This window comes from Piliocolobus tephrosceles, chromosome 10, assembly GCF_002776525.5.
Source record: "Piliocolobus tephrosceles isolate RC106 chromosome 10, ASM277652v3, whole genome shotgun sequence".
Lineage (NCBI taxonomy): Eukaryota > Metazoa > Chordata > Mammalia > Primates > Cercopithecidae > Piliocolobus > Piliocolobus tephrosceles.
This window is the reverse complement of record NC_045443.1, coordinates 98,654,897-98,682,039: the sequence shown is the minus strand read 5'-3', so window position 1 is coordinate 98,682,039 and position 27,143 is coordinate 98,654,897. Positions and strand designations below refer to the sequence as shown.

General features: G+C 38.7%; 1 protein-coding gene and 1 pseudogene across 3 annotated transcripts in view; both read right to left on the bottom strand.

The window, feature by feature from the left end:
- Positions 1-27,143, bottom strand: part of ANO4 (anoctamin 4) — a 325,972-nt gene that overhangs the window by 43,162 nt on the left and 255,667 nt on the right. For all 3 annotated transcript variants that reach the window (XM_023185625.2, XM_023185703.2, XM_023185780.1), the window contains 2 exons: positions 6,732-6,814; positions 2,317-2,457 (listed from right to left, as the gene is read on the bottom strand). In XM_023185625.2, coding sequence (XP_023041393.1) covers positions 2,317-2,457; positions 6,732-6,814 — 224 coding nt within the window. The remainder of the gene's footprint in view (positions 1-2,316; positions 2,458-6,731; positions 6,815-27,143) is intronic.
- LOC111522088 lies at positions 16,665-19,144 on the bottom strand (annotated as a pseudogene).

Genomic DNA, 27,143 nt, shown 5'->3' with positions numbered 1-27,143 from the left:
ACACACACACACACACACACACACACACACACACACACACACACACACACGGCCTAGTTAACACCCACTCATCCTTCCTCACTTCTCAGCTCAAACACCACTTCATAATAAAAGCTCTTCATGACTCCCAGACTATTTGTTGTTAGTGTTGTCATACGGTACCCATACCATATGGGTACATCTTTTTTCAGGATACTACTTATAATTTCTAACAATCAGTTTGACTATTCTTAGTCTCCCCTTCTAGAAAGTAAGCTCCATGAGGACAGGGAAGGAGTTTGTTTTGCTCACATGGTTTCTACAGCACCTTAGCATAATTACAGGTGCATAGTAAGTGCTCAGTTATTTGCTGTTGAGTGAACCATGTGATAGGTACATATCTTGTTAATCTGGTATTCACACAGACTGAAGCATGTTTCCCTGAAGATTTCATGGCATTTGAGAACAATACAACATATCTTCTTTCTCTATGACATGCAGTTGTCCCTCAGTATCCTCATGAGGGATTGGCCCAGGACCAGCCCCCAACACCATGATACCAAAATCCAGATGCTCAAGTTCCTTCCATAAAATAGTGTAGTATTTGCATATAACCTGTACACAACCTCCCATATACTTTAAATCATCTCTAGATTACTTATAATACCTGATACAATGTAAATGTTATGTAAATAGTTATACTGTATTCTTTAAGAAATAAGTGACATGTTCAGTACAGCTATAAGCAACCTTTTTTAAAAACAATTTCCATCTGTGGTCAGTTGAATTCAGAAATGCGGAACCCACAGAACACACAGGGCCGACTTTAATGCAAATCTGAGACTCCAAAAAGTTTTGTGACTTTCATTAGGTGATTCACCTAATATTAACATGTCTTAGAGACCTTAACCCACTTAATTATCAAAGGCTAGACCTTGAAGCCAGGCCTCAGGAAGGCCTCTGCTGATTTAGAGATTCCTTTTTTCACAAAAGTATTCCTGTTTTGCACAAAATTTATTTTCTGCTTACTTTTAAGGGAAATATGTTCTAAAAGCTCAAGTACAAGTCCTAGCTCAGACTGGTCAAAAGAACAATAAAATAAACAAAAACTTGTCCAGATCTTAATTGTAGTGCTGTTAATCAGGAGACAGGTGAAAGCTACGCTGAAATTCAGACAAGGATGCCAATGAGGTAGGATGGACAGCTGGCTGGATTCAAAGTCAGAGGACAGATCAGAGCCTTAGCTCAGCTCCCACCCAGCAGTGGGACCTTGGGCAAGCTTGTCCCCTCCATAGCTCCAGCCTCCTGTGTTCCAGATTCCCCATTCATAGAACAGGAAAGCTTAATCTATGTCTATGAGTGTTTGTAAGAAACAATACAATAAATATGAATATGTACATAGAAGGAAAAGCATGACACAAATGCTTAAAAGCAGTATCTGTAGACAGGCATGGATTTGATTCTTGGCCTGAGCCAAAGAGTCTGGGTAAGCTTCCCAGCCCTTCATCTCCCCAGTTTCTTCATTGGCAAAAGGGAGTAGACTGTCTGGATTTGCTATAGTCTTGTCCTTCCTACTCTAATGGTCTAGACATATATTTACATACTCATCATTTGAAAAAAGGAAAGGAGAATCCTAATAGTCCTTTATTTTTCTAAAATGACATTTTAGAAACATCTGCATATGTTTTGTACAGTAATTACACAGTGTTAAAGTTAAATTAACAGTGTTAAACGTCATTACTAAGACAGATTTTTAGGAAAAGCCAAAAATTCAGGTCTGTTTTTCAAACTGACATGATCATTAGTGAGTCCAGAAATTAATTTTAGGAGACTAATCTGTCATTAAAAATATACTATAATAAAACAAAATCAGAGCTTATGCATATTATAAAGGTGAGCACTGTTTTACTTACACTGTTTTATACATCTATTTGCTTGGCATATTCGTGGTTATGACAGCGAATATATTTCTTATATATGGGCATGGTGAAAAGTTTGAAAAACACTGCTGTAGATCCTGTCTCACATTTTTTTACTTCTTTCAGCATCACATAGTAGAATATGGCAAGAGGAAAGAATATCAGATTAGAGGGTCTCAGCTCTTAGCTACTTACTGGCTGACCTTGGGCAAGTCCCATAACCTGTTGGAGTCTCAGTTGTTCCATCTGCAATATGGGGATAGCAACGCCATCCCTGACCACCAAACAAAGTTACTGTGAGGAATAAATAACAAAGTGCAAAAATATTTTGTAGAACTATGCAAATGCCCAGTATGATTACTGCTATTATGCTATAGGTTTGTACTTTATGAAACAAATTTTTTTTAAAGTTTCAAACCATAAAAAATATTCCAGATGCAGAAACGATAAGTCTGCTGCATTTATCTGTAAATGCTTGATAAGGTTCTGGCTTTCCAGAAATTGGATTCATCCGCTCTTTCTTGGAATACTTGGCTTCAAACTGGGGTCGTATTTCTTCCTAAAGGACAAGCAGACACATTTTAATGCACTAAAGAGATGCAAACACGATAAGAAAAGAAATATCATTTTACCCCACCATAAAACAGAGTCAACAGCTGCCACACTAATTAGTCAACCAATGAAGTCGACTTGGGTGCCCAGGCTTAAATGTTTGAAAATTGGCCGCTTGAAGAAAATCTAGAGTGAAGATCAAGATTTACTATCATCAAAAGCAAAGAAATTTGGACTAACAGTTACATTTATCTGTTATCTTATAAAACTATGCTTGAAGAAAAAAAACCCTGAGAATGGTATTTTAAAAGGGACAAGTTGTCTCGTCCTAATAGTTTGGAACAACTAATAAGCTTTTACTTTTATTACCAGAGAGTGATAAGAAACACCAGGACAAAGAAGCCTTCTCTACAGGAAAATGTTCAAAATCCATTTTGTAAGTTATAATGACAAAATAATTCTTAGTTTTCTCTTGCAATTTTTTTTGCATTTTTAGATTTAGTTCACTAAAAACATGGTGAATCTACTTTTTAATAAGTTCCTATAGAAGTCATTCATCTTTAACCAATAGATTTTAGGTATATTCTTAATTCTTAATTGAAAACAATGTAAGCACCTTTCAAAACCAGTTGAAATCAAGGTTCCTCCGATTCTAAATCAAACTGAGATTTTATTCGTTTAGCTGAGCCTCCTGAATGTGAAAAGCTTCTAACTAAAAAGTAATTATGGGATTAGGAAAAAGCAATCAGCAAGAGGGGACACTGATGTGGTTCCCGTTAATTAAGCATGTATTATATTTGAGAGTTTCGGGAGAGGATGGCAAATGAGCAGAAACTCTGCTGAAATGGAGATTGAGTTAATCCAGGCAGAAATGGTCAAGATTCGGATGAACGTACTGACAGAAAGCAAGGAACGAGCTGACAGAAGAGAGGTCACGGCGAGTGAGCCCAGTTTGGTAGCCACCTGCCCATGTAGCATGAAGGGTGGCCTTCACATGGCTCAGCCTGGCTCCTGCCACTGAATTAGCCTAAGGCTGGACTTCCCTCAGGGGCAGGTCACGGGTAAGATCAGCAGGAGATACATTAGGAGCAGGTTCTGTCTTTCACTCATTTTAGGCAGTTACACTTGAGGAGATAAACATAGCAGACCCAGAATCTTCTGCTTCTTTGGGAAATTTCCAATTTATTAGGCCGTAAGTGTTATTAAGAGCCCTTGAGCTAGTCATCTGAGAACTGCGGTCAATCATGGCTGTGTTCCTAGATGTTTCCGTCCATTTTCATACTGCTATGAAGAAATACCCGAGACTCGGTAAGTTATAAAGAAAAAGAGGGTTAATGGACTCACAGTTCCACATGGCTGGGGTGGCCTCACAGTCATGGTGAAAGGCAAAGGAGGAGCAAAGACACATCTTACATGGCGGCAGGCAAGAGGGAGCATGTGCAGGGGATGTCCCCCTTATAAAACCATCAGATCTCATGAGACGTATTCACTATCATGAGAACAGCACAGGAAAAACCCACCCCTATGATTCAATTACCTCCTAGCAGGTCCATCCCCCAACACATGGGGATTATGGGAGCTACAACTAAAGATGAGATTTGGGTGGGGACACAGCCAAACCATATCACTGGGTGTTATAGGCCAAATTGTGTCCTGCTTCCCCCAAATTCATCTGCTGAAGTCCTAACCCCCAGTACTGAATGTAACTATATGTGGAAACAGGCTTTTTTATAGAGATAATTAAGTTCAAATGAAGTCATTAGGATGGACCCTACTCCAATATGACTGGCGTCTTTATAAGAAGAGGAAATTTGGACACAGAGACACCCAGGGGGAAGACGATGTGAAGACACAGGGAGAAGATAGCCATCTATAAGCCAAGAAGAGAGGCCTAGAACAGATCCTTCCCTGATGGTTCTCAGAAAGAACCAACCCTGTTGACACCTTGGCTTGTACTTCTAGCCTCCAGAACTGTGAGCATGTAAGTTTCTATTTTGAAGCCACCCAGTCTGTGGTACTTTGTTATGGCAGCCCTGACAAACTAATGTGCAAGGTTGCCCCAGAAGGTCTGCAGCGAGTCTGGGTTTTTCTGCACAATAAGGTGGAAACCATGGGCTAGAAGTGAGGCATTTCCACAAGGAATCCCAAGCTGGGAACGGCTACATACGTAGACTCCTGTACAAAGGTATGCAGAGTGAGAGGATAATTCAGCACTCCGCACTTTTTATCAGGGACTGGGAAGACAGAAGGCTCCAGACTTATAAGGGATACATACGTTCCCCAGAAGGGTGCCCACATCAGGGGACCACCACAAATGCCAACAATGATTGTAGACTGGTTTGGTCAAAGTTACTCAAATAGGGCCACACTTTACAGCTAGAAGGGGAAAATGTAGTCCCACTTCTTTTCATTAGAGATTTTTGAAGTCCAAAGGTGAAGTAAATTGCCCAAGGTGATTTCCAGGAAAAAACATTTTCCGTCCCACTGGGAACTGTTCCCATGAACACATGTAACCAGAAACAGTAGAATGGCACCACATAAGAGGAAGTTCTGAATGCAGCCCTGCTGCTACCAATAGGTGTCATAGCTTGGGAAGCTTCTTCGAACCTAGAATATATATATACACACACACACACACACACACATATATACACATATATATACACACACACACCTAGAACCTAGAAAAAATGTGTGTGTATATATATACACACACACATATATTTATTTATTTGAGACAGGGTCTCACTCTGTCACAAAGGCTGGAGTGCAGTAGTGCAATCTTGGCTCACTGCAATCTCCACCTTCTGGGTTCAAGCAATTCTTGTGCCTCAACCTCCCAAGTAGCTGGGATCACAGGTGTGTGCCACCACACCCAGCTAATTTTTGTGTTTTTAGTAGCGATGGGGTTTCACCATATTGGCCAGGCTGGTCTCGAACTCCTGGCCTAGAGACACAGGGAGAAGATGGCCATCTATAAGCTATCCTCGAATCCTCCTCCTGGCCTGAAGTGGTATCCCCGCCTTGGCCTCCCAAAGTGCTGGGATTACAGGCATGAGTCACTGCACCTGGCCTGGAGAATATTTATAAAAACATGAGAGAAAGCCTTATCAGGAGAACGAGGATTGCTGAAAATCCCAGTATCATGTATCAAAACCTCCTGTTGTACACCTTAAATACATTCAAAACCAAACCAAACCAAACCAAAAAACTACCCAAACATGTTCATGGGAGAAGGGGGACAGGCAGCCATTCAGGAGGCATAGTTTGAAGAAAACAAACAACAACAAAAATACCTCTCAAAATTACTTCCCCCACCAAGCCTACCACAGGGCTAAAATTCACATCATTCATATTTCTGAAAGATTCCTTTTGAAACATGAAAATATACACATGTGTTCCCTTCAAGGAAAACACATTAATAGCCATGATCACATTACACATATATGAGTAGTTTATCTGATTTACTGACACAGCAAGGCTCTGAGGAAATGAGACTCAGGAGGGGTAAGAGATAATGAACGAGAGGGAGGAGAGCGGGGCTGAGGCCTGGACCAACCGTCAAGGGAAGCAGGATCTAAGAGGGGACTGTGGTGACCACGCCCCGTGTGGGTACTTGAGACTTCCGACAGGAATGGGAGCAAGAAGACAGTATCAGAACCAGACAGGTCAGAGGAGCACGATGGACTGGCCTAGAAGACGCTAAGGGAGAGTGATGGGACTGAGTCTGGCCCTCCTTGGCAGTTTTGTCTAGAGCTGGCCGTCCATTTAGCCACGTCTCCTAAGGTGGCCGCTTCAGAGTGGATTCTCCTCAGCACTGAACACTTGATATCATACTTCAGAGCCTGTGCACACCTGGGCACTGTCCTGGGTGCTGCTCACAGACGCATTGCCTTGGGGTAATTTTCTTGGAAGGATTGCTTCCATGTACCTGGAGATGTCAAATGAATGCCCTTTTTCTGCTGAAGTTAAAGAAAAAAGGATGATTTTTAAGAAAATGAAAACAAAAACAAAAACAACTACACCACCAATTCTTCTGGTGCCTCTACCTACAAGTGGAATTCTTCACTTAATCAAGGAATTTGATTCCACTAAGGAATCAAAAATTTTAAAAAATTGTCAGTCCCTTTTTATACTGCTTGACATTTTCTCAAAAGGCAATTGAAAATGCTTTATGAGCACACCTAACTTCCGTCACAAAACAGAGAGTGATGATTCGGAGGGGTCGTGTGGTTCTGAGTGATTTGCTTTTTAAAATATTCTGAGGTAAATGATACAAACCTCCTCTTCTTCCCAGTCTATCAAATCCCAGTCATAAGCAATTACTGCTCGCCGTCTTTTCCAAAACTCCAGGAAAACTGTTGCTGGAACAAGCAGAGAAAGACAAAGACATTTTTGAATAAAAGTAAAACAAGGCTCTTAACTGTGTCACTGAATAATGAAGCCATTGCCAAGAATGACAGTTGTTAGTGTAAGCATCCTCAAATATCAGAATTTCCAGCTAAACTTCATTTCACAAGGACTACTTTCTGAGAATTACTAAGCTTGTATCAGACATAATGAAAAATGAGAGATTTCACTTAGAATTAAATTAAGCTGATTTACAAGTTGAGGCAGAACAGACTTAATAGAATGACAAATTCTTACATTCTGGGATGTCAGGATTCAGAAAACTGGATTACCGACATCTATCTAATTGATACAACATGTATTTTTCTTTTTTCTATTACCTAAACATGGGTAAGCAAGCCCTTATTTTTTAAAGTGAGAGGCAGGTAGGAGCAGAAAAGTCAAAATGAAATTTGACAGTTCACATGTAATTGGTAGTGATTTCCTGTCCCTTCAAATCCTCCTCACAGCAAATACCTATGTAAAATATATTTTCCCGTCTTATTGGAAGGAGTCCTGTTTCTCTTTTCTCCAAACCATCTCTTTGTTGCCACAGTGAGGATAAAAGTGGGTAAGTCTATTAAGAACTTTCTCCAGTAAGTGGGAGGTGGCTGGCCTCCCCATGCAGAGAAATCTGAGAGTTATCTTCATTCAGCCAAGATAATTTTCTACTCAATTCCATAAAAGCATATCAACTTAAATGAATTATTGAGCATCATGCAATAAAAGTGAGAGAGAGAGAGAGAGAGAAAATAAGACACAAGACACACTCCTGCTGTCTTGGAAGGCACAATGCAAATGCAGGGGCACACACACACACACATACAGACACACACACACTCCCTCACTCACATTTACTCTGAGAATGACCATAAGGATATAACAGACATACCCTAGGAGACAGAATGGTTGGATATTTCTCTTATGGGCCTTGTCATGCAGTTAGACTTACAGAAGGTAAAAATAAATTAGATATTAGGAATCCATTTCATGAAGGAAAGTAAATATTCACATGGCCATGTCAAAAAATATAATTACTTTCTTCTTTTCTATTCTCCCTTGTTCACACATTACCTCCTCCTTAGTAGTATTCAGACACTGAAGACATATTCTTAAAATAAGTAGCTAGAAAGACAGTATAGAGTGATAGATAAGAGTTCTTGGGCATGCAGCCTAGATAGTCCTAAATTTGAAATTCAGATCAGATACAAGCTGTGCTACTGTTGGCAAATCAATTAACTTTTCAAAGCCTTAATTTCTGGATAAGCAAAAGAAGGAGGGTAATACAGGTCCACAATCCCTTATCTGCAATGCCAAAATTCAAAATGCCCTAAAAATTTTAAGTGCTTTTCCCCCTGAGTTTGACACAAACTCATCTGGTGGTGAGCCCTGACCTAGACTGATGTGAGGCTACATATAACCTCTATTTATTACCCTTAGTGAGACTTTTCATGTATTAAAAGCAGCCATACAAATATATTTGAGTACATTAGTACGTAGTCCCCAGGCCTCCTGGGACATTTAATAATATATGGTATATTCAGTACCTTTCTAAAATCTGAAAGATTCTGAGTAGTTACAGTTATTAAGGAAGATACACCTAAAATAATCATATGTCTTCTTCTGGAAGATAGAAATTAAAACAAATATATGTGTTTATTTGTGTCAATGCTGAGCAGCTGTTTTCGAGTGGAGTCCTTCCAGTGAGTCTGGCTGTCTCAGGGATCCCCAAAGCCATCCCCAGGTTTGATTTACTAGGAAGATTCACAGGACACAGAATACAGTTGTACTGATGGCTAGGATTTATTACAATGAAACACTATAAAGCAAAATCTGCAAAGGGAAAAGGTGCATAGAGCAAAGTAGAGAGGAAACAGGACAAGCTTCCAAGAGTTGTCTCCCAGTGAAGTCACACAGGATGTACTTAATTCCTCCGCAACGAGCTGTGACAACACATGTGAAATGCAGTTTAACAGGGAAGCTGGTTAGAAACTCAGTGCCCAGGGTTTTTATTGGGGGCTGGTCACATAGGCACCAGCTGCCTAGCACGTACTAAAATTCCAGAGTTCTAGGAAGAAAGCATAAATTGTATTGTTTGCACATGTAGTTTATGCATCACGAGTTATTCTTAGCAGTCAGGGTGGTGGAAATTGTCTTGAAAGCCAAGTTCCCAGATACCAGCCAAGGCCCACCCTTGCAAGCAGGCCTTTCTAAAGCAGGCCTGCTGTATTAACTCTTTTCTGCACGCTTGCCCTGTGCCTCACCAAACTGTCTTTGCACAGAGTCCCTGGGGTCTTTCCTTTCTCAGGTCCTCTAGCCCCTCAAGCAAATGCCACTTTATAAAGACTTTCCCTCCTTGGTCTCTAGAGTCTCCCTGTCCTTGAAGAGACAAGTGGCCCAGCTCCTGAATATGTGACTATTTTCCATAAAAATTCGGAAGGTACCCCCATGGGCACAAAGACACTTGATGAGGGACCATTCTGGGACAGCCTCAGGCCACAGGATTTACATCCAGTCTGTCTTACTGGCAGCTGCTGCTCTCACTAAGCCCTATCAACCCTCTATAGTTCTCATCTGAGGGAAGTGACTTCTAAGATGAGCCAGTGGCTGTCACAATTAGTCCATCACCCTTCCTCAGGATTCCTGCTGAATCCTGCCTGGAGGACACAGAGATTCTAACCATTCATTCCCTGTGTTGGTCTGTTCAGGCTGCTGTAACAAAATACCATAAACTGGGCAGCTTATAAACAATAGAAATTTATTTCTCACTGGTCTGGAGACTGGGAAATCCAAGATCAAGGCACCAGCAGATTTGGTGTCTGGTGAGGGTCGCTTTCTGGCTCATAGATGGTACCCGCCAGCTGTGCCCTTACACAGTGGGAGACATAGCTAGCTCTCTGGGGTCTCTTTTATAAGCACAATAATCCAACCATGAGGGCTTTGCTCTCATGCCCTAATCACTTTCCAGAGGCCCCCCTTACTAACACCTTCACCTTAAAGAATAGGATTTCAACATATGAATTTTGGGGGACATAAATATTCACACTATAATATTCCCTTCTTTGGCTAGTAATCCTTTCCCTTCTTCCATTATAGTACTCAAGAGGAAGAGAAGAAGAATTTAGCTGCTTGTGCAACTGTCATTCCCTTGTCGGTGTTTTTGTGTGAAATGCCCATTCATCAGAGGAAGAAGAATCTGCTTCTATCTGTACCTATGAAAGGTAATCAAACCAAGACACGTCGTCTCTTTTCAAGGCAAAGTTCCAATCCCTCATTACACCATGGTTTAAACTCCCTCCTCTGAATACTCACAGCCTTGGGAGCCCCTGCACCTTCAGTGTGCCTAGTTATACACTGTCTTATGTCATGAGTTCACACTTTCTTGTCTCCTTCAAAGCTGGTTTATGCTATACATATTTTTGTTATGTACATATATCTATCTTTATGTTTTATATAAATATATATGTGTGTATACGTGTGTATATATACACACACATATATTTCTCTTATACTACCTGGCACCATAAGTTTGATTAAAAAGTGTATTTCTTTTATGGCTTTATTCTCAAAAGATGAAATTCCTAAGAGTTTTGTCAAGGTTTTTTTTTCTTTTGGTACATGGAACTCTTTCCACAAGAATTTTCTCAGCTAAAGCATCAGCACGCTTAGCCTTACTGCTGGCATTTTGAACTCCTTAGATTCCAATCTATCATTTTACGTTGCTAATGATTTCTCTAAATCCAGATCCAACCAGGTGTCCTGGGAATCACTGGAGCCACATCGCCTGTAGAATAAAATCTGTTAGCAGCTCAGGATGCAAAGCTCATAAGCCCAACTTGCTCTGCCCTGACGCACCTCAGACTCCAGGCTAACTCACTAACACTTTCGCACATGAGCTGTTTTATACTTTCTCAGTTTTGCCCACACCATTTCCTTAGCTAGTAATGTTTTTTCCTATTTGGGTCCATCTGGTCAACTCCCACCCTCACTTTCAGGTTTAGCCCCGTGTGTTCTGTAACTACACCCCCTGAATCATCCCTGTGCACCCATGCTGAGTTGTGCACACAACTCTAGGTCAGCACTAATCACACCATTCAGCACTGTAAAAATAAAACCAATACAAACCCAAACCTGGATCATATCTCTGACTAGTCTGTGGACTTCCTGAGAACAGAGCTGTAGCTTAGTTGTCTTTATACCTTCAGAGTCTAGCACAGCAACTGGCACACAGAGAGGCTCAGTAAATGCATAAAGGAAATGCTGTCCTGAGAATGAAAGCAAATGTGGAAAACTATTCTAAATTTTCTAAATATTTTCATAGGCTTATAAGAACTTGAGATATGAATTTGAAGAATATGCAGCTATATTTTCTGAATGCCTTACATACCAGGGCCTATCAAATAACTTAATAATAATATCAAAGTTTGAAACTTCCTATGCTTCTCTTTTGTCTTGCAATAAAAGCGTGATTCTGTTCTATCACTCCCATTATTTGGTTGTACGGACCCTGTGGGAGAGACTACCAACTGTCCTCTAAGATTCTTTCTTTCTTTCCTCCACAATAAAATGATTGTTGCTGAGAATATGGTTGCCTATATTTATTGTATTTCCCAGATACCCTTGCATTAGATGTGACCAAAAGATAGTTCTCAGCAGTGAAATATGAGCACAGGTGATATGACGTGTAGTACTTGCCTGCTGACTTCTTAAAACATCGCGGGATGCGTTTCCCGTATCCACTTTCCCCTTGTGGATGGGTAGAACCGAGGTGACCCAGTGAGACAAGGTGAAAGTGATGACAAGGTCTGGGGGTATGGGAAAACAGCTCTTTTGTAGGAACATGAGTCCCTGAGTGATCATGTAGAGTGGAGTTGTCTGCCAGCCTGGAATGCTCACTTCATACTTTTATATACGATAGAAATTAATTTCTATGTTTTTTAACGCCACTGAATGATGTCAGGCTTTTGGGCTACAGTGATCTAACCTTATCTTAATGAACACAGGCACTTTACCTTAACAGAGACGAAGTCACCTGGTCACTGAGACATTGCATTGAAGGCATGAAGGTAAAACAACCTGTCTACCATTTCCCTCACAGATCTTAGAAAAGGACACTCTCAAGCCACAACATCCGACACTCGATTAATTGTATTTACAAGACAGAGTTTCACATGTTTTTTCCACTCCATTTTCTACCTTCACCTTCACCATGTACCTACCTACTCACAAATAAAAATAAAAATAAAAACCTACGCACAAATAAAGTTCACCTGAGGTGTTAATGCCAGTCCCAAATAGCAATTTTCTTACAATGTTAGTGGACATAATAGGAAAATCTGAGGATTCCACTCTTTAAGTAAAGGTAGGATCAGGGGTAGTGTTCAGGTAGGTTAGTGTTCAGATACTGGGACACTCTTGGCTCAGAATCACAGACCGTTGAGAAGGGTGTCTCATGAAGCCCATCACGGACACAAAAGGGACAGGACTGAATGTTCTTCAGGCCACACCCTATTATTTTCTTCTTTTTTTAAAATTATACTTTAAGTTCTACAGTACATGTGCACAACATGCAGGTTTGTCACATAGGTATACATGTGCCATGTTGGTTTGCTGTACTCATTAACTCGTCATTTACATTAGGTATTTCTCTTAATGCTATCCCTCCCCCTGCCCCTCACCCCACGACAGGCCTTGGGGTCCAAGTGTTCTCATTGTTCAATTCTCACCTATGAGTGAGAACATGCAGTGTTTGGTTTTCTGTCCTTGTGATAGTTTGCTGAGAATGATGGTTTCCAGCTTCATCCATGTCCCTGTAAATGACATGAATTCATCCTTTTTTATGGCTGCATAGTATTCCATGGTGTATATGTGCCACATTTTCTTAATCCAGTCTATCATTGATGGACATCTGGGTTGGTTCCAAGTCTTTGCTATTGTGAATGGTGCCACAATAAACATATGTATACATGTGTTTTTATAGTAGCATGATTTATAATCTTTTGGGTATATACCCAGTAATGGGATTGCTGGGTCAAATGGTATTTCTAGTTCTAGATCCTTGAGGAATCACCACACTGTCTTCCACAACGGTTGAACAGTGTAAAAGCTTTCCTTTTTCTCCACATACTCTCCAGCATCTGTTGTTTCCTGACTTTTTAATGATCGCCATTCTAACTGTTCTGAGATGGTATTTCATTGTGGTTTTGATTTGCATTCCTCTGCTGGCCAGTGATTGATGAGCATTTTTTCATGTGTCTGTTGGCTGCATAAATATCTTATTTTGAGAGCGTCTTTTTGTATCCTTTGCCCACTTTTTGATGGGTTTTTTTTTTTTTTTTTTCTTCTTCTAAATTTGTTTAAGTTCTTTGTAGATTCTGGATATGATATTAGCCTTTTGTCAGTTGGGTAGATCGCAAAAATTTTCTCCCATTCTGTAGGCTGCCTGTTCACTCTGATGGTAGTTTCTTTTGCTATGCAGAAGCTCTTTAGCTTAATTAGATCCCACTTGTCAATTTTGACTTTTGTTGCCATTGCTTTCGGTGTTTTAGTCATGAAGTCTTTGCCCATGCCTATGTCCTGAATGGTATTGCCTAGGTTTTCTTCTAGGGTTTTATGGTATTTTCTGAAATAGAACAATTATTATCAATTTCAAATAAATTTGTGGCAGGCTGCTATATATTTACCAAAATGATTTCTTAGCCTCCTCATCATAGTTCGATTATATTTTTGCAGCCTTTATCTCAGATGTGTCCACAAACCAAGTTTAGGCTGATGGAAAGTAAGAAGTGATATATGTCATTTTTGGACAAAGATTTAAGAAGTAGGTATATCTTCCCTGTGCTCCCTTTATACTTTAGCTGAATGAATAGAGAGAATGCTGAAGATCCAGAAGGGAATGCAACCGCAAGATGGAAGGAACTCATCCACGCATATGAATGATCATAAGGAAAACCATCTGCCAACCAGGAACATCTGACTGGGCTCTATCAAACACCAGGTTGTGATGTTTGTGTATTATAGCAGCTAACTCTACTCATCCTAACTAATACAGGGTTTTCCTGGAAAACATAGCAAGGATTAATATTCTGCAAATAGGGAGGAAAAAACACTGTACCATTCATCACATTACTAAGGCATTTGGACAGACTTATAAAGTAAAAACTCCCCTTTCAGAAGCATATCTTCGGTTCCAACGAAGGGTTAAAATGCTGTACCTTTTTTAATTTAATTTTTTTTAACTTTTTGTGGGTACGTAGTAGGTATATATATTTATGGGGTGCGTGAGATATTCTGCTACAGGCACACATGTATTATAATCACATCATGGAAAATTGGGTATCTATCCCCTCAAGCATTTATCCTTTGTGTTACAAACAATCCAATTATATTATTTTAGTTACTTTAAAAAGTACAGTTAAATTATTATTGACTGTAGTCTCCATGTTGTGCTATCAAGTACTAGGTCTTATTCATTCTATTTCTTTGTGTACTCATTAGCCATTCCCTCTCCCCTTCACCCCTCCACCCCCAGCACACTATCCTTCCCAGCCTGTGGTAACCATCTTTCTATTCTCTACCTTCATGAGTACAACTGTTTTCACTTTTGGATCTCACAAATAAGTGAGAACAACATGTGAAGTTTGTCTTTCTGTGCCTGGCTTATGCCACTTAACATGACTTCCAGTTCCATCCATGTTGTTGTAAATGACAGGACCTCATTCTTTTTTTCTTTTTACGGCTGACTAGTACTTCATTGTGTATAAGGGCCACATTTTCTTTATTCATACATCTGCTGATGGACACTTAGGTTGCCTCCAAATCTTGGCTATTGTGAACAATGCTAGAGCAAGCATAGGAGTGCAGATATCTCTTCAATATACTGATTTTCTTTCTTTTGAATATATACCTGACAATGAGATTGCTGGATCATACGGTAGCACTATTTTTGTTTGTGAGGAACCTCAAAACTTTTCTTCACAGTGGTTGTACTAATTTATATCCCCACCAACAGTGTAGAAATGTTGCCTCTTCTCCACATCCTTCCCAGAATTTGTTGTTGCCAGACTTTTGGATAAAAGCCATTTTAACTGGGGAGAGATGATATCTCATTGTATTTTTGAGTTGCATTCCTATGATGAGCAATGATATTGAGCACCTCTTCATATGCCTGTTTCATTTGGAGGCCTTCTTTGGAGAAATGTTTATTCAACTTTTTGCCTATTTTTAAATAGAATTATTAGGTCTTTTTCCTACAAAGTAGTGTGAGCTCCTTACATATTCTGGTTATTAATCCCTTGTCAGATTGATAGTTTACAAATATTTTCTCCCATTCTGTGGGATGTCTCTTCACTTTGATCGTTTCCCTTGCTGTACAGAAGCTTTTTAACATGATATGATCCCATTTGTCCACTTTTAATGCTTTGGTTGACTGTTCTTGTAGGGTATTACTCAAGAAATCTCTTCTCAGTTTCATGTCTTGGACTGTTCCCCACTGCTTTCTTTTAGTAGTTTCATAGTTCAAGGTCTTATATTCAAGTCTTTAATCCATTTTGATTTGATTTTTTTTGTATATGGGGAAAGATAAGGGTCTAGTTTCATTATTCTGCATATGGATATCCAGCTTTCCCAGAACCATTTATTGAAGAGACTTTTCCCCAATGTATATTCTTGGCACCTTTGTCAAAAATGAGTTCACTGTAAGTGTGTGGATTTGTTTTGGGGCTCTCTATTCTTCCCATTGGTCTATGTGTCTGTTTTTTATGCTAGTACTTGGCTTTTTTGGTTACTATAGATCTACCGTGTAATTTGAGGTCAGGTAATGTGATTCTTCCAGTTTTGTTGTTTTTGCTCAGGATAACTTTGGCTATTCTGAGTCTTTCATGATTCCACAAAAATTTTAGGATTATTTTTTCTATTTCTGTGAAGCACGTAATTGGTATTTTTATAGGGATTGCATTGAATCTGTAGATTGCTTTGGGTAGTGTGGGCATCTTAACAATATTGATTCTTCTAATCTATGAACATGGACTGTTTTTCCATTTTTTGTGTCCTCTCCAATTTCTTTGTTTTTTCTTTTTAGTAGCACTATTATTTTATTATATACTTTATAAAAAACAAATGCTCAAAGCCATACACTGCCCCCTCCCATGGCCACTAGGGAGGGAGCTCATACTTTCCTAATGTAGATCTGGCCATCTTATAAAGTAGACCACATTATCTGTTTCCATATATACCCGTAGATACTTTTCTCCCCTCAAATATTTATATCTCAACTAAAAAAAAAGGAGATGCAAAGAGTATATAAAGATAAATGAGATTTTCTTGCTGTTGTTATAGTACAAACACCAGATGACTACCAGGGGAGTAACAGTGGACAAAACAAAAACACAAACCCCACCTTCAGCGAGGAATGAAAGGTCTGTTACTTGCTTCAAGTAGCTGAATCACCTGCTGTAACTGGCACTTCCCTGACATTCATGGGTTTGCAGGGACATGGGCCAGGTGATTGCTTCTACTTGTTTCCAGAAGGCATATGTCTCCTACACCCTTTCTTAGTAACTAAAGATGTACTACAAGAGAACTCAGTATTTGGATTCTGCCCAGAGGTATTAAATGCACAAGGAAAAATTAGTTATGTCCAATTAGCAAGCAATAATATTTTTAAACCAACATGGTTAAATGTTAAGATTTGCAGAAATCAAAATGTTTATTCACATAATTTTAAACTAAAGTTGAAGATAATAAATCTTCCGTGGTAATGATTTAAGTGCAAGTGATGCTTGGCTCTCTTTCACATTCATTTCTTTTCTTCAGAGTGAAGGCATATCAGTTATTCTTGAACAAGTCAATACAGCTCTGCAAAAGGGAGACACTGTTCCTTGCATGTTTTATTTCCATTTCATACATTTCAATTAGATTCTTTCTAAATGCTGCCACTTTCTTCCGTTTGAAATTTATCAGTTCTTCTTTTGCAGATTTGGAAAGCTATTCAAATTTCTGGCAGCACTCCTGCTCGTGTGCCTCAGCCAACTTGATGTCTTTGCTCTTTAAACTGGGCCTTATCCAGAGCTTCGTTTGAGTTCTCATAGTCAATGAGGGTTTTGGTGCACCTGTATGAGAGATCCTTAGCAGCCTCGATGTTGAGCATGTAGAATCGGGGGAACTCTGTTAGCTTTAAATCTTCATCTGATGAGATTCGATCCTCTACTTTCCTAAGTTTTTCAAATAGCTCAGCAACCTTCAATAGATACTTTTTGATGACTGCGGGCTCTTCTAAAGCCAGGCTATGTAAGCAGGCTGCAGTGTGGATATAGACATCGGCAACATTTTTATGAGATCTAGTCATTTTGTCAGATTTCACACAAGAATCTTTGATCCTATTGTAACAGTTAATAAGGAAGTTATTCTCTTGCTCAAAGAAGTCATCTACCTCCTTAACTCCAGTAAAAAGGACTGCATCAGCACCTTCACCACGCTTTTGAAGAAGCCACCAAACATCTCTGTAGTATTTTTCCACCTAACACTTAGATTCTGATCATATTCCAGGAAAACATGAAAGTTGTGATCTTTACTGAGAACAGGGTGAGAAGAAAGCCACTAAAGAAAGGCTTCATGGGAGGACACAGTCTTCTTAAAAACAGCGAGATACTCAGCTTGCAGTTTTTATTTCATCTTGGCAAATTCTTCTTTGGTCATAGACCCTTCACTTTCTCCCAGTTTCTGCATTTTCTCTCAAGGACCATCGAAGTCATGCTTCATAGGAGCAGCAGAATCTGCAGCAGAGGCAGGAACTCATGAGCCTCTTGTCCCAGTAGCAATGTTTTCTAGTTGGTGCCTCATTCTACTCTTGCTGGTCCACAGGAGACAACCACTCCACTCATATAGGGCTACTTAAAAGTCAACTCCTGTTTTTTCTTAACCTTCCCTATTTCTTCTGGCCATTTAAAAGGAGGTGTCTTTCTGTATTCACTTTGATGGCAATCATTTGCCCAGTTTATCCATTACAGACAATCGTTCAGAGCACAACAGTGTCTACACTGCTTCAATGTTGGCCTAAAACCAGTGTAACGAATGCTAAACACCAATGATTAGCCATCAAGATTATGAAGTCTCCAGTATTTCAAAGGATTTTTTCCCTAATCCCAAAGCATAATCAAGGACTCTAATTTTGAATGAACAGAACATATCTAAATATAAGCTTCAGTACTAATTTTGTTTAATTATTAAGAAATTGTCATTTGGACAGATTCTTCAGTCTGTGTGGCAGGACAAAAAGGATGGAAATCTCCTTTAAAATCAGCTAAGTCTCTGTTCCTGCAGCTAAGAATTAAGGATCAAGGGCTGAAAACTGCCTCCTTGGCCACTTTTCTGTTTTTGAGAGACAGTCTCACTCCGTCACCCAGGCTGGAGTGAAGTGGTGCAACCTCGGCTCACTGCAACTTCCACCTCCCAGGTTCAAGGGATTCTCCTGCCTCAGCCTCCCCAGTAGCTGGGACTACAGGTATGCGCTACCATGCCCGGCTAATTTTTTATATTTTTAGTAGAGACAAGGTCTCATCATGTTGCCCAGGCAGGTCTTGAAATCTTGAGCTCAGCTAATCCACCCACTTTGGCCTCCCAAAGTTCTAGGATTACAGGCACGGCCTCCTTCAGCACTTTTGAGAAATCTTATCATATACTATTACTAATACTGCTGCTTCCTAGAAATCAATTCTACTGACATTGGAGAGAACATACCAGAGAAAAACCAAACCTAAAGGCAGATAAGACTAAAGTTATTATATTGTTTACACCACTTTACAACATAAATAATGTAAGCCTGTATGCATTACCTCAAAGCTGTAATATTGTTCCTTCACATATTTTCCACTTAACCAACAGTTAGCAAATACTCTAGTAGGTAGACGAAATGAAAATTTTCACAATCCATTACACAAAGTAGACATAAATCTCTTTAAACTAAATGAATAATAAGGCAGAAAGAACTAGCTTATTTGATTTTCTAAAACACTCACAATAAGCCCAGCATAGACTGTTCTTTCAAAAAGAGTGTTATGTAGTCACACAAAGTCTTCTTGTTGCCTTGTAACAGAAAACTCTGGACTCTGAAATGTGGGCAGTGTGGTTTTTGTGGGCACTGTAAATATGACCTTATCTCTCTCACTGAGCGCATCAGGTATGTCAATCTGAAGCGAGGGATCAACATTCACGTCCACAGATACAGATCTCGGCTTGCTGCAGTCCTCCTCCTGCTGCTGCAGCAACTCAGGAACAGTGGCCATGGCGACACAGGACTCAGGCAGGGGCCGCCTGACCTTGCTCTGCTCTGGGAGGAGGCCACTGACTATAGGGCCGCAACAGGGACTCAAAGCCAGGGACACTCTCCCAGCAAGTCACCTCTAGAGAAAGCTTCTTCAATTTCTTTTGTCAGTGTTTTATAGTTTTCATTGTGGAGATCTTTTGTTTCTTTGGTTAATTCCTAGTTATTTGATTGTATTTGTAGCTATTGTAAATGGGATTACTTTCTTGATTTCTTTTTCAGATTGTTCACTGCTGGCATATAAAAATGCTACTGATTGAATATACATTCTTCTCAGCACCACATCGCACTTATTCCAAAATTGACCACATAGTTGGAAGTAAAGCACTCCTCAGCAAATGTAAAAGAACAGAAATTATAACAAACTATCTCTCAGACCACAATGCAATCAAACTAGAACTCAGGACTAAGAAACTCAATCAAAACTGCTCAACTACATGGAAACAGAACAATCTGCTCCTGAAGGACTACTGGGTACATAACGAAATGAAGGCAGAAATAAAGATGTTCTTTGAAACCAATGAGAACAAAGATACAACATACCAGAATCTCTGGGACACATTTAAAGCAGTGTGTAAAGGGAAATTTATAGCACTAAATGCCCACAAGTGAAAGCAGGAAAGATCTAAAATTGACACCCTAACATCACAATTAAAAGAACTAGAGAAGCAAGAGCAAACACATTCAAAAGCTAGCAGAAGGCAAGAAATTACTAAGATCAGAGCAGAACTGAAGGAGATAGAGACACAAAAACCCTTCAAAAAATCAATGAATCCAGGAGCTGGCTTTTTGAAAAGATCAACAAAATTGATAGACCACTAGGAAGACTAATAAAGAAGAAAAGAGAGAAGAATCAAATAGACACAATAAAAAGTGATAAAGGGGATATCACTACCGACCCCACAGAAATACAAACTACCATCAGAGAATACTATAAACACCTCTACGCAAATAAACTAGAAAACCTAGACGAAATGGATAAATTCCTGGACACATACACTCTCCCAAGACTAAACCAGGAAGAAGTTGAAACCCTGAATAGACCAACAACAGGCTCTGAAATTGAGGCAATAATTAATAGCCTACCAACCAAAAAAAGTCCAGGACCAGACGGATTCACAGCCGAATTCTACCAGAGGTACAAGGAGGAGCTGGTACCACTCTGTCTGAAACTATTCCAATCAATAGAAAGAGAGGGTATCCTCCCTAACTCATTTTATGAGGCCAACATCATCCTGATACCAAAGCCTGGCAGAGACACAACAAAAAAAGATAATTTTAGACCAATATCCCTGATTAAAATTGATGCAAAAATCCTCAATAAAATACTGGCAAACCAAATCCAGCAGCACATCAAAAAGCTTATCCATCATGATCAAGTGGGCTTCATCCCTGGGATGCAAGGCTGGTTCAACACACGCAAATTAATAAATGTAATCCAGCATATAAACAGAACCAAAGACAAAAACCACATGATTATCTCAATAGATGCAGAAAAGGCCTTTGACAAAATTCAATAGCTCTTCATGCTAAAAACTCTCAATAAATTCGGTATTGATAGAATGTATCTCAAAATAATAAGAGCTATTTATGACAAACCCACAGCCAGTATCATACTGAATGGGCAAAAGCTGGAAGCATTCCTTTTGCAAACCAGAACAAAATAAGAATGCCCTCTCTCACCACTCCTATTCAACAGAGTATTGAAAGTTCTGGTCAGGGCAAGAGAAATAAATAAAGGGTATTCAAATAGGAAGACAGGAAGTCAAATTGTCTTGATTTGTAGATGACATGATTGTATATTTAGAAAACCCCATAATCTCAGCCCAAAATCTCCTTAAGCTTGATAAGCAACTTCAGCAAAGTCTCAGGATACAAAATCAATGTGCAAAAATCACAAGCATTCTTATACACCAAGAACAGACAAACAGACAGCCAAATCATGAAAGAACTCCCATTCACAATTACTACAAAGAGAATAGGCCGGGCGCAGTGGCTCAAGCCTGTAATCCCAGCACTTGGGGAGGCCGAGACGGGCGGATCACGAGGTCAGGAGATCGAGACCATCCTGGCTAACACGGTGAAACCCCATCTCTACTAAAAATACAAAAAACTAGCTGGGTGAGGTGGCGGGCGCCTGTAGTCCCAGCTACTCGGGAAGGCTGAGGCAGGAGAATGGCGTGAACCCGGGAGGAGGAGCTTGCAGTGAGCTGAGATCCGGTCACCGCACTCCAGCCCGGGCAACAGAGCGATACTCCATCTCAAAAAAAAAAAAAAGAGAATAAAATACTTAGAAATACAACTTACAAGGGATGTGAAGGGCCTCTTCAAGGAGAACTACAAACCACTGCTCAAGGAAATGAGAGAGGACACAAATGGAAAAACATTCCATGCTTATGGATAGGAAGAATCAGTATCATGAAAATGGCCATAGTGCCCCAAGTAATTTATAATTTATAGATTCAATGCTATCCACATCAAGCTACCACTGACTTCTTTCACAGAATTAGAAAACACTACTTTAAATTTCATATGGAACCAAAAAAAAAAAAAAAAAAAACCCGTATAGCGAAGACAATCCTAAGCAAAAAGAACAAAGCTGGAGGCATCATGCTACCTGACTTCAAACTATACTACAAGGCTACAGCAACCAAAACAGCGTGGTACTGGTACCAAAACAGAGATATAGACCATTGGAACAGAACAGAGCCCTCAGAAATAATACCACACATCTTCAACCATCTAATCTTTGATAAACCTGACAAAAACAGAAATGGGGAAAGGAGTCCCTATTTAATAAATGGTGTAGGGAAAACTGGCTAGCCATATGCAGAAAATTGAAACTAGACCCCTTCATTACACCTTAATCAAAAATTAACTCAAAATTGGTTAAAAAATTAAATGTAAAACCTAAAACCATAAAAATTAAAGAAGAAAACCTAGGCAATACCATTCAGGACATAGGCATGGGCAAAGACTTCATGATTAAAACACCAAAAGCAATGGCAACAAAAGCCAAAATTGACAAATGGGATCTAACTAAACTAAAGAGCTTCTGCACAGCAAAAGAAACTATCATCAGAGTGAACAGGCACAGACAACCTACAGAATGGGAGAAAATTTTTGCAATCTATCCATCTCACAAAGAGCTAGTATCTAGAATCTAGAATCTACAGGGAACTTAAACAACTTTACAGGAAAAAACAATCCCATAAAAAAGTGGTCAAATGATGTGAACAGACACTTCTCAAAAGAAGACATTTACATAGCCAACAAACAAATGAAAAAAAGCTCATCATCACTGGTCATTAGAGAAATGCAAATCAAAACCACAGTGAAATACCATCTCACACCAGTTAGAATGGCAATCATTAAAAAGTCAGGAAACAACAGATGCTGGAGAGGATGTGGAGAAATAGGAATGCTTTTACACTAATTTACACTTTTGGGTGGGAGTGTAAATTAGTTCAACCATTGTGTAAAACAATGTGGTGACTCCTCAAGGATCTAGAACCAGAAATACCATTTGACCCAGCAATCCCATTACTAAGTATATACTCAAAGGATTATAAATCATTCTACTATAAAGACACATGCACACGTATGTTTATTGCAGCACTATTCACAATAGCAAAGACTTGGAACCAACCCAAATGCCCATCAATGATAGACTGGATAAAGAAAATGTGGCACATATACACCATGGAATACTATACAGCCATAAAAAAGAATGAGTTCATGTCCTTTGTAGGGACATGAATGAAGCTGGAAACCATCATTCTCAACAAACTAACATAGGAAGAGAAAACCAAACACTGCATGTTCTCACTCATAAGTGGGAGTTGAACAATGAGAACACAAAGACACAGGGAGGGGAACATCACACATTGTGGCCTGTCGCGGGGGTAGGGGGATAGGGGAGGCATAGCATTAGCAGAAATACCTAATGTAGATGACAGGTTGATGGCTGCAGCAAACCACCATGGCACATGTATACCTATGTAACACCTGCATATTCTGCACATGTATACCAGAAGAAAGAAAGAAACAGGATTGTCTTAGTTAACATAGGAAAAGCTTTTGGCAAAATTCTATACCCATTCATGATTTTAAAAACCCTCAATTTCTAATAATAGAAGGAATGTTCTTCAACTTGATAACAGACATACACGAAAGCCTGTAGTTTCTATCATACTCAATGGTGAAAGACTAAACACTTTCCCGTAAGACTGGGAATAAGGCAATGATGTCTAGCACGTAACTTGTATCCAACATTATTCTGGAGGTCCTAACCAGTATGAGGCAAGAAAAAGAAATAAAACTCATATAGATTAGAAAGAAAACTTAATTATTTTATAAATTTCATAATCATCTATGTTGAAAATATTAAGGAATCTATAAAAAAGCTAGTAGCACTCACAACTTAGTTTAGTAAATCACAAGACATATGGTCAATATACAAAAGTCAATTGTATTTCTATGTAGTAGCAATGAATAACTGACAATTGAAATTACAGAAAAATACTATTTGTAAAAAACTCAAAAAATCCAATATATAGGCATAAATTTAACAAAATATCTGGAAGCCTTGTACATTGAAAATAATGAGACATTACTTAGAGAAATTACAGATTATGTAAATAAACAAAAAGCTAAATGACAATCTTTCCAAACTGACATTGATTCAATTTAATCCCAATCAAAATATCAACACTGTTTTTGAAGAAATTTAAGTGCTGATTCAACAATTTATTTGGAAATGCAAAGAACCTAAAACAGCAAAACAATTTTTGAAAAGACAAATACGATTTCAAGACTTATTATTATGCCATAATAATCAAGACGGTGTATTATTGCCATGTGTATACATACACATCAAACATAATAAAAATTATGAAAACAGACCCATACATATATGGCCCATTGATTTCAACCAAAAAGTACCAAGAAAATTCAAAAAGGAAAAGAATGATATTTTTGACAAATGGTACTAGGAAAACTGGATGTCTACATGGAAATAAATAAATCTGTCCCTTACATTATGTCATATACAAAACCAACTTGAAATAAGTCATAAACCTAAATGCATGAGCTGAAACTATAAGTTTTTTAGAAGACAATATAGATGAAAATCTTAGAAACTTTGAGTTTGGCAAAGATTTCATAAATAAAACATAAAAAACACTGACAGAAAAAAATTTAAATTAAAGTATATAAAAAGAAAAAACTTGGTATTCAAAAAGCACCATTAAAAAATAAAAATGCAAGCATCAAACAGGGAAAAATATTTGCAACATGTATGATAAAGCATTTCTATCCAGAATATATAAAAGTATTATTTTAACTTAAAAAGAGGACAAACAACCCAATAACAAATGGGCAAATGATCTGAGTGAACACTTAACCAAGTAAGATACACAGATTGCAAATAAGCTAATGAAAAGATGTTCAACATCGCTACTCATTAGGGAAATGCAAATTAAAACTGCAACGGGATAATACTATATACCCACTAAAATGACTAAAATTATAAAGAGTGACAATTCCAAGTGCTTGTGAGAATGCAGAACACCTGGAATTCTCAAATCATGCTGATATTGACTACAAAATGATATGGCCACTTTGGGAAACAATTTCTTACAAAGTTAGGCATTCACTTATCACATGATCCAGCAATGCCATTTTTAATTATTCATCCTAGATGAACAAAGGCTTTTATGAAAATGTAAAAAAAAAAAAAAATAAAAAAATAAAAAAAAAAACTAGAAGAGCCAATAGTTTCCAGTTTTATTTATAATAGTTAAAAACCACATCGAACACAAATATTCATTAACTGGGTAAGTAGACGAACAAAATATGACATATTCAGGCACTGGAATACTACTCTGTACTAAAAAGAAACCAGCTACTGACACATGCAACAGCATAAATAAATCTCAGCAGCATTAACTGAAGTGAAAAGTAGCCAGACACAAAATGCTGCATACTGAAAAACTTAATTTGCATGAAATTCTAGAACAGGTGAAACTACAGTGGTAGAAAGCAGGTTTCAGGTTGCCAAGGGACTGACTGCAGAGGCATGAGGAAAGTTTCGAGAGGATAAAAATATTCTGTTATATATCATCATTATGGTGATGCTTACATGACTATATACATTTGACCTATCTTGTTGAATTGTTCACTTAAAGTTGTTGGATTTTATTGCACATAAATTATACTTAAAATTGAAAAAAATCTTCCTACAATCCCACCACATAAAGCAAACCACCATTAATATTATGACATCATTTCTTTCAGTTTTCATTTATATTTAATATTCAAAATCATGTTTTACTTGTATACTTAAAAAAATTTTTAAATACAAGCTTTGTATTATCACATGCTTTGAGAGAGCAATTTATAATAGCTGATTATAATTTACCAGACTGTTCTATTGTTGGACATTTACATTGTTCACAAATTTTGCATATTATAAATAACTAAAGCTAGTTATTACACACGTGGTTTTTATCCTGGAAACTGGACCTTTTCTGAAGTCAAATTCTGCAGAATATTTTGACTGAGCACTGGAATGCCTTCTAAGGGGCCTGCCTGCCACCAGTTGGCCTCCACTTTCACCTCTCCCTACACTGTTGCCAGAGTTACTTCCCAAATACAATTGATGATGTCCCTTCCCATATTATAACTCCAGTTGGCTTTCTGTTGCTTACAGCATGAAGCCATGTTCTGTTGTGGCACAAGCGGCCTGTGATAAGCAGCTCTCAGCTTTCAACGGGTACTCTGCTATGGGTTGAATTGTGTCCCCTCAAAAAAGGTCCCACTACCTCACAATGTGACCTTATTTGGAAATAGGGTCAGTGCACATGTAATTAGTTAAGATGGGGTCATAACTGGAGTAGGCTGGGCCCTTAATCCAATATGACTAGTGTCTTGAGAAGAAGATAGCCACGTGAAGACACAGAGACACAGGGCAAATGCCAGGTGAAGACAGAGGCAGAGATAGGAGTGATGCATCTACAAACCAAGGAAGGCCAAGAACCATCAACCATCACCAGAATCCAGGAGAGTGGCATGGAACACATCCTTCCCTCACAGCCCTCAGAATCCCACTGACACCCTGATTTTGGACTTCAAGCCTCCAGAACTGTTATGCAATAAACTTCTATTGTTTCAAGCTACCCAGTTTGTAGTACTGTGTTACAGCAGCCCTAGGAAACTAATACACACTCAACTTCCCTATCACTATGAACAGCCAATTCTTCCTTTTCAGAGCTTTACAAACACTCTTGTTACCTAAGAATGTTATCTACACCTCCTTCCAACCCCACTACTTTGCTGGGCAAAGCTAAGACTTCTTTCCAATACCTCATACCTCTTCTTGGGTGAACCTTTTCTGCTTTTCCTTTTGCCTCAGGAAGTTGACTACATAAACCCTTATTGGCCTATTTTAAATTGGACTTGCCCTGTATTATAATTATCAACTCTCCTTTAATATACTGAGATTTTTGAAAGCAGAGATCCCATCTTACTCATTTTTGTGTATGAGTTAATGACATCTTAATTGACATACCTCACAGAAGATGCACAACATGGTGGACACACTTTGGAATGGCTCTGGAGTGAAACAGACCAGATCTGGTTTAAAGTTCAGGCTCCACACCTTATCAGCTACTGGAATCCTGGGCAAATTGCATAACCTCTCTGAGCCTCAGTATCCTCATCTATAAAATGAAGTTAGTAATTTCTTTCTAATGGGTGATGAGAAATTGATGAGGTATCCTATGTGAATGTGCATACAAACATGGTAGGCCTCTAGTAAATGTTCACCTTTTTCAACATACAATTACCAGTTTTTTTGTTGAACATGCAGATAAGACTATGAAATATAAAGTTAGCATAAATATCTAGAAACAAAAGGCTGATTCTTACAAAATGTATTTTTTTAAATGAGACCTACTTCATTCACCAATTACTAACAGGATCAC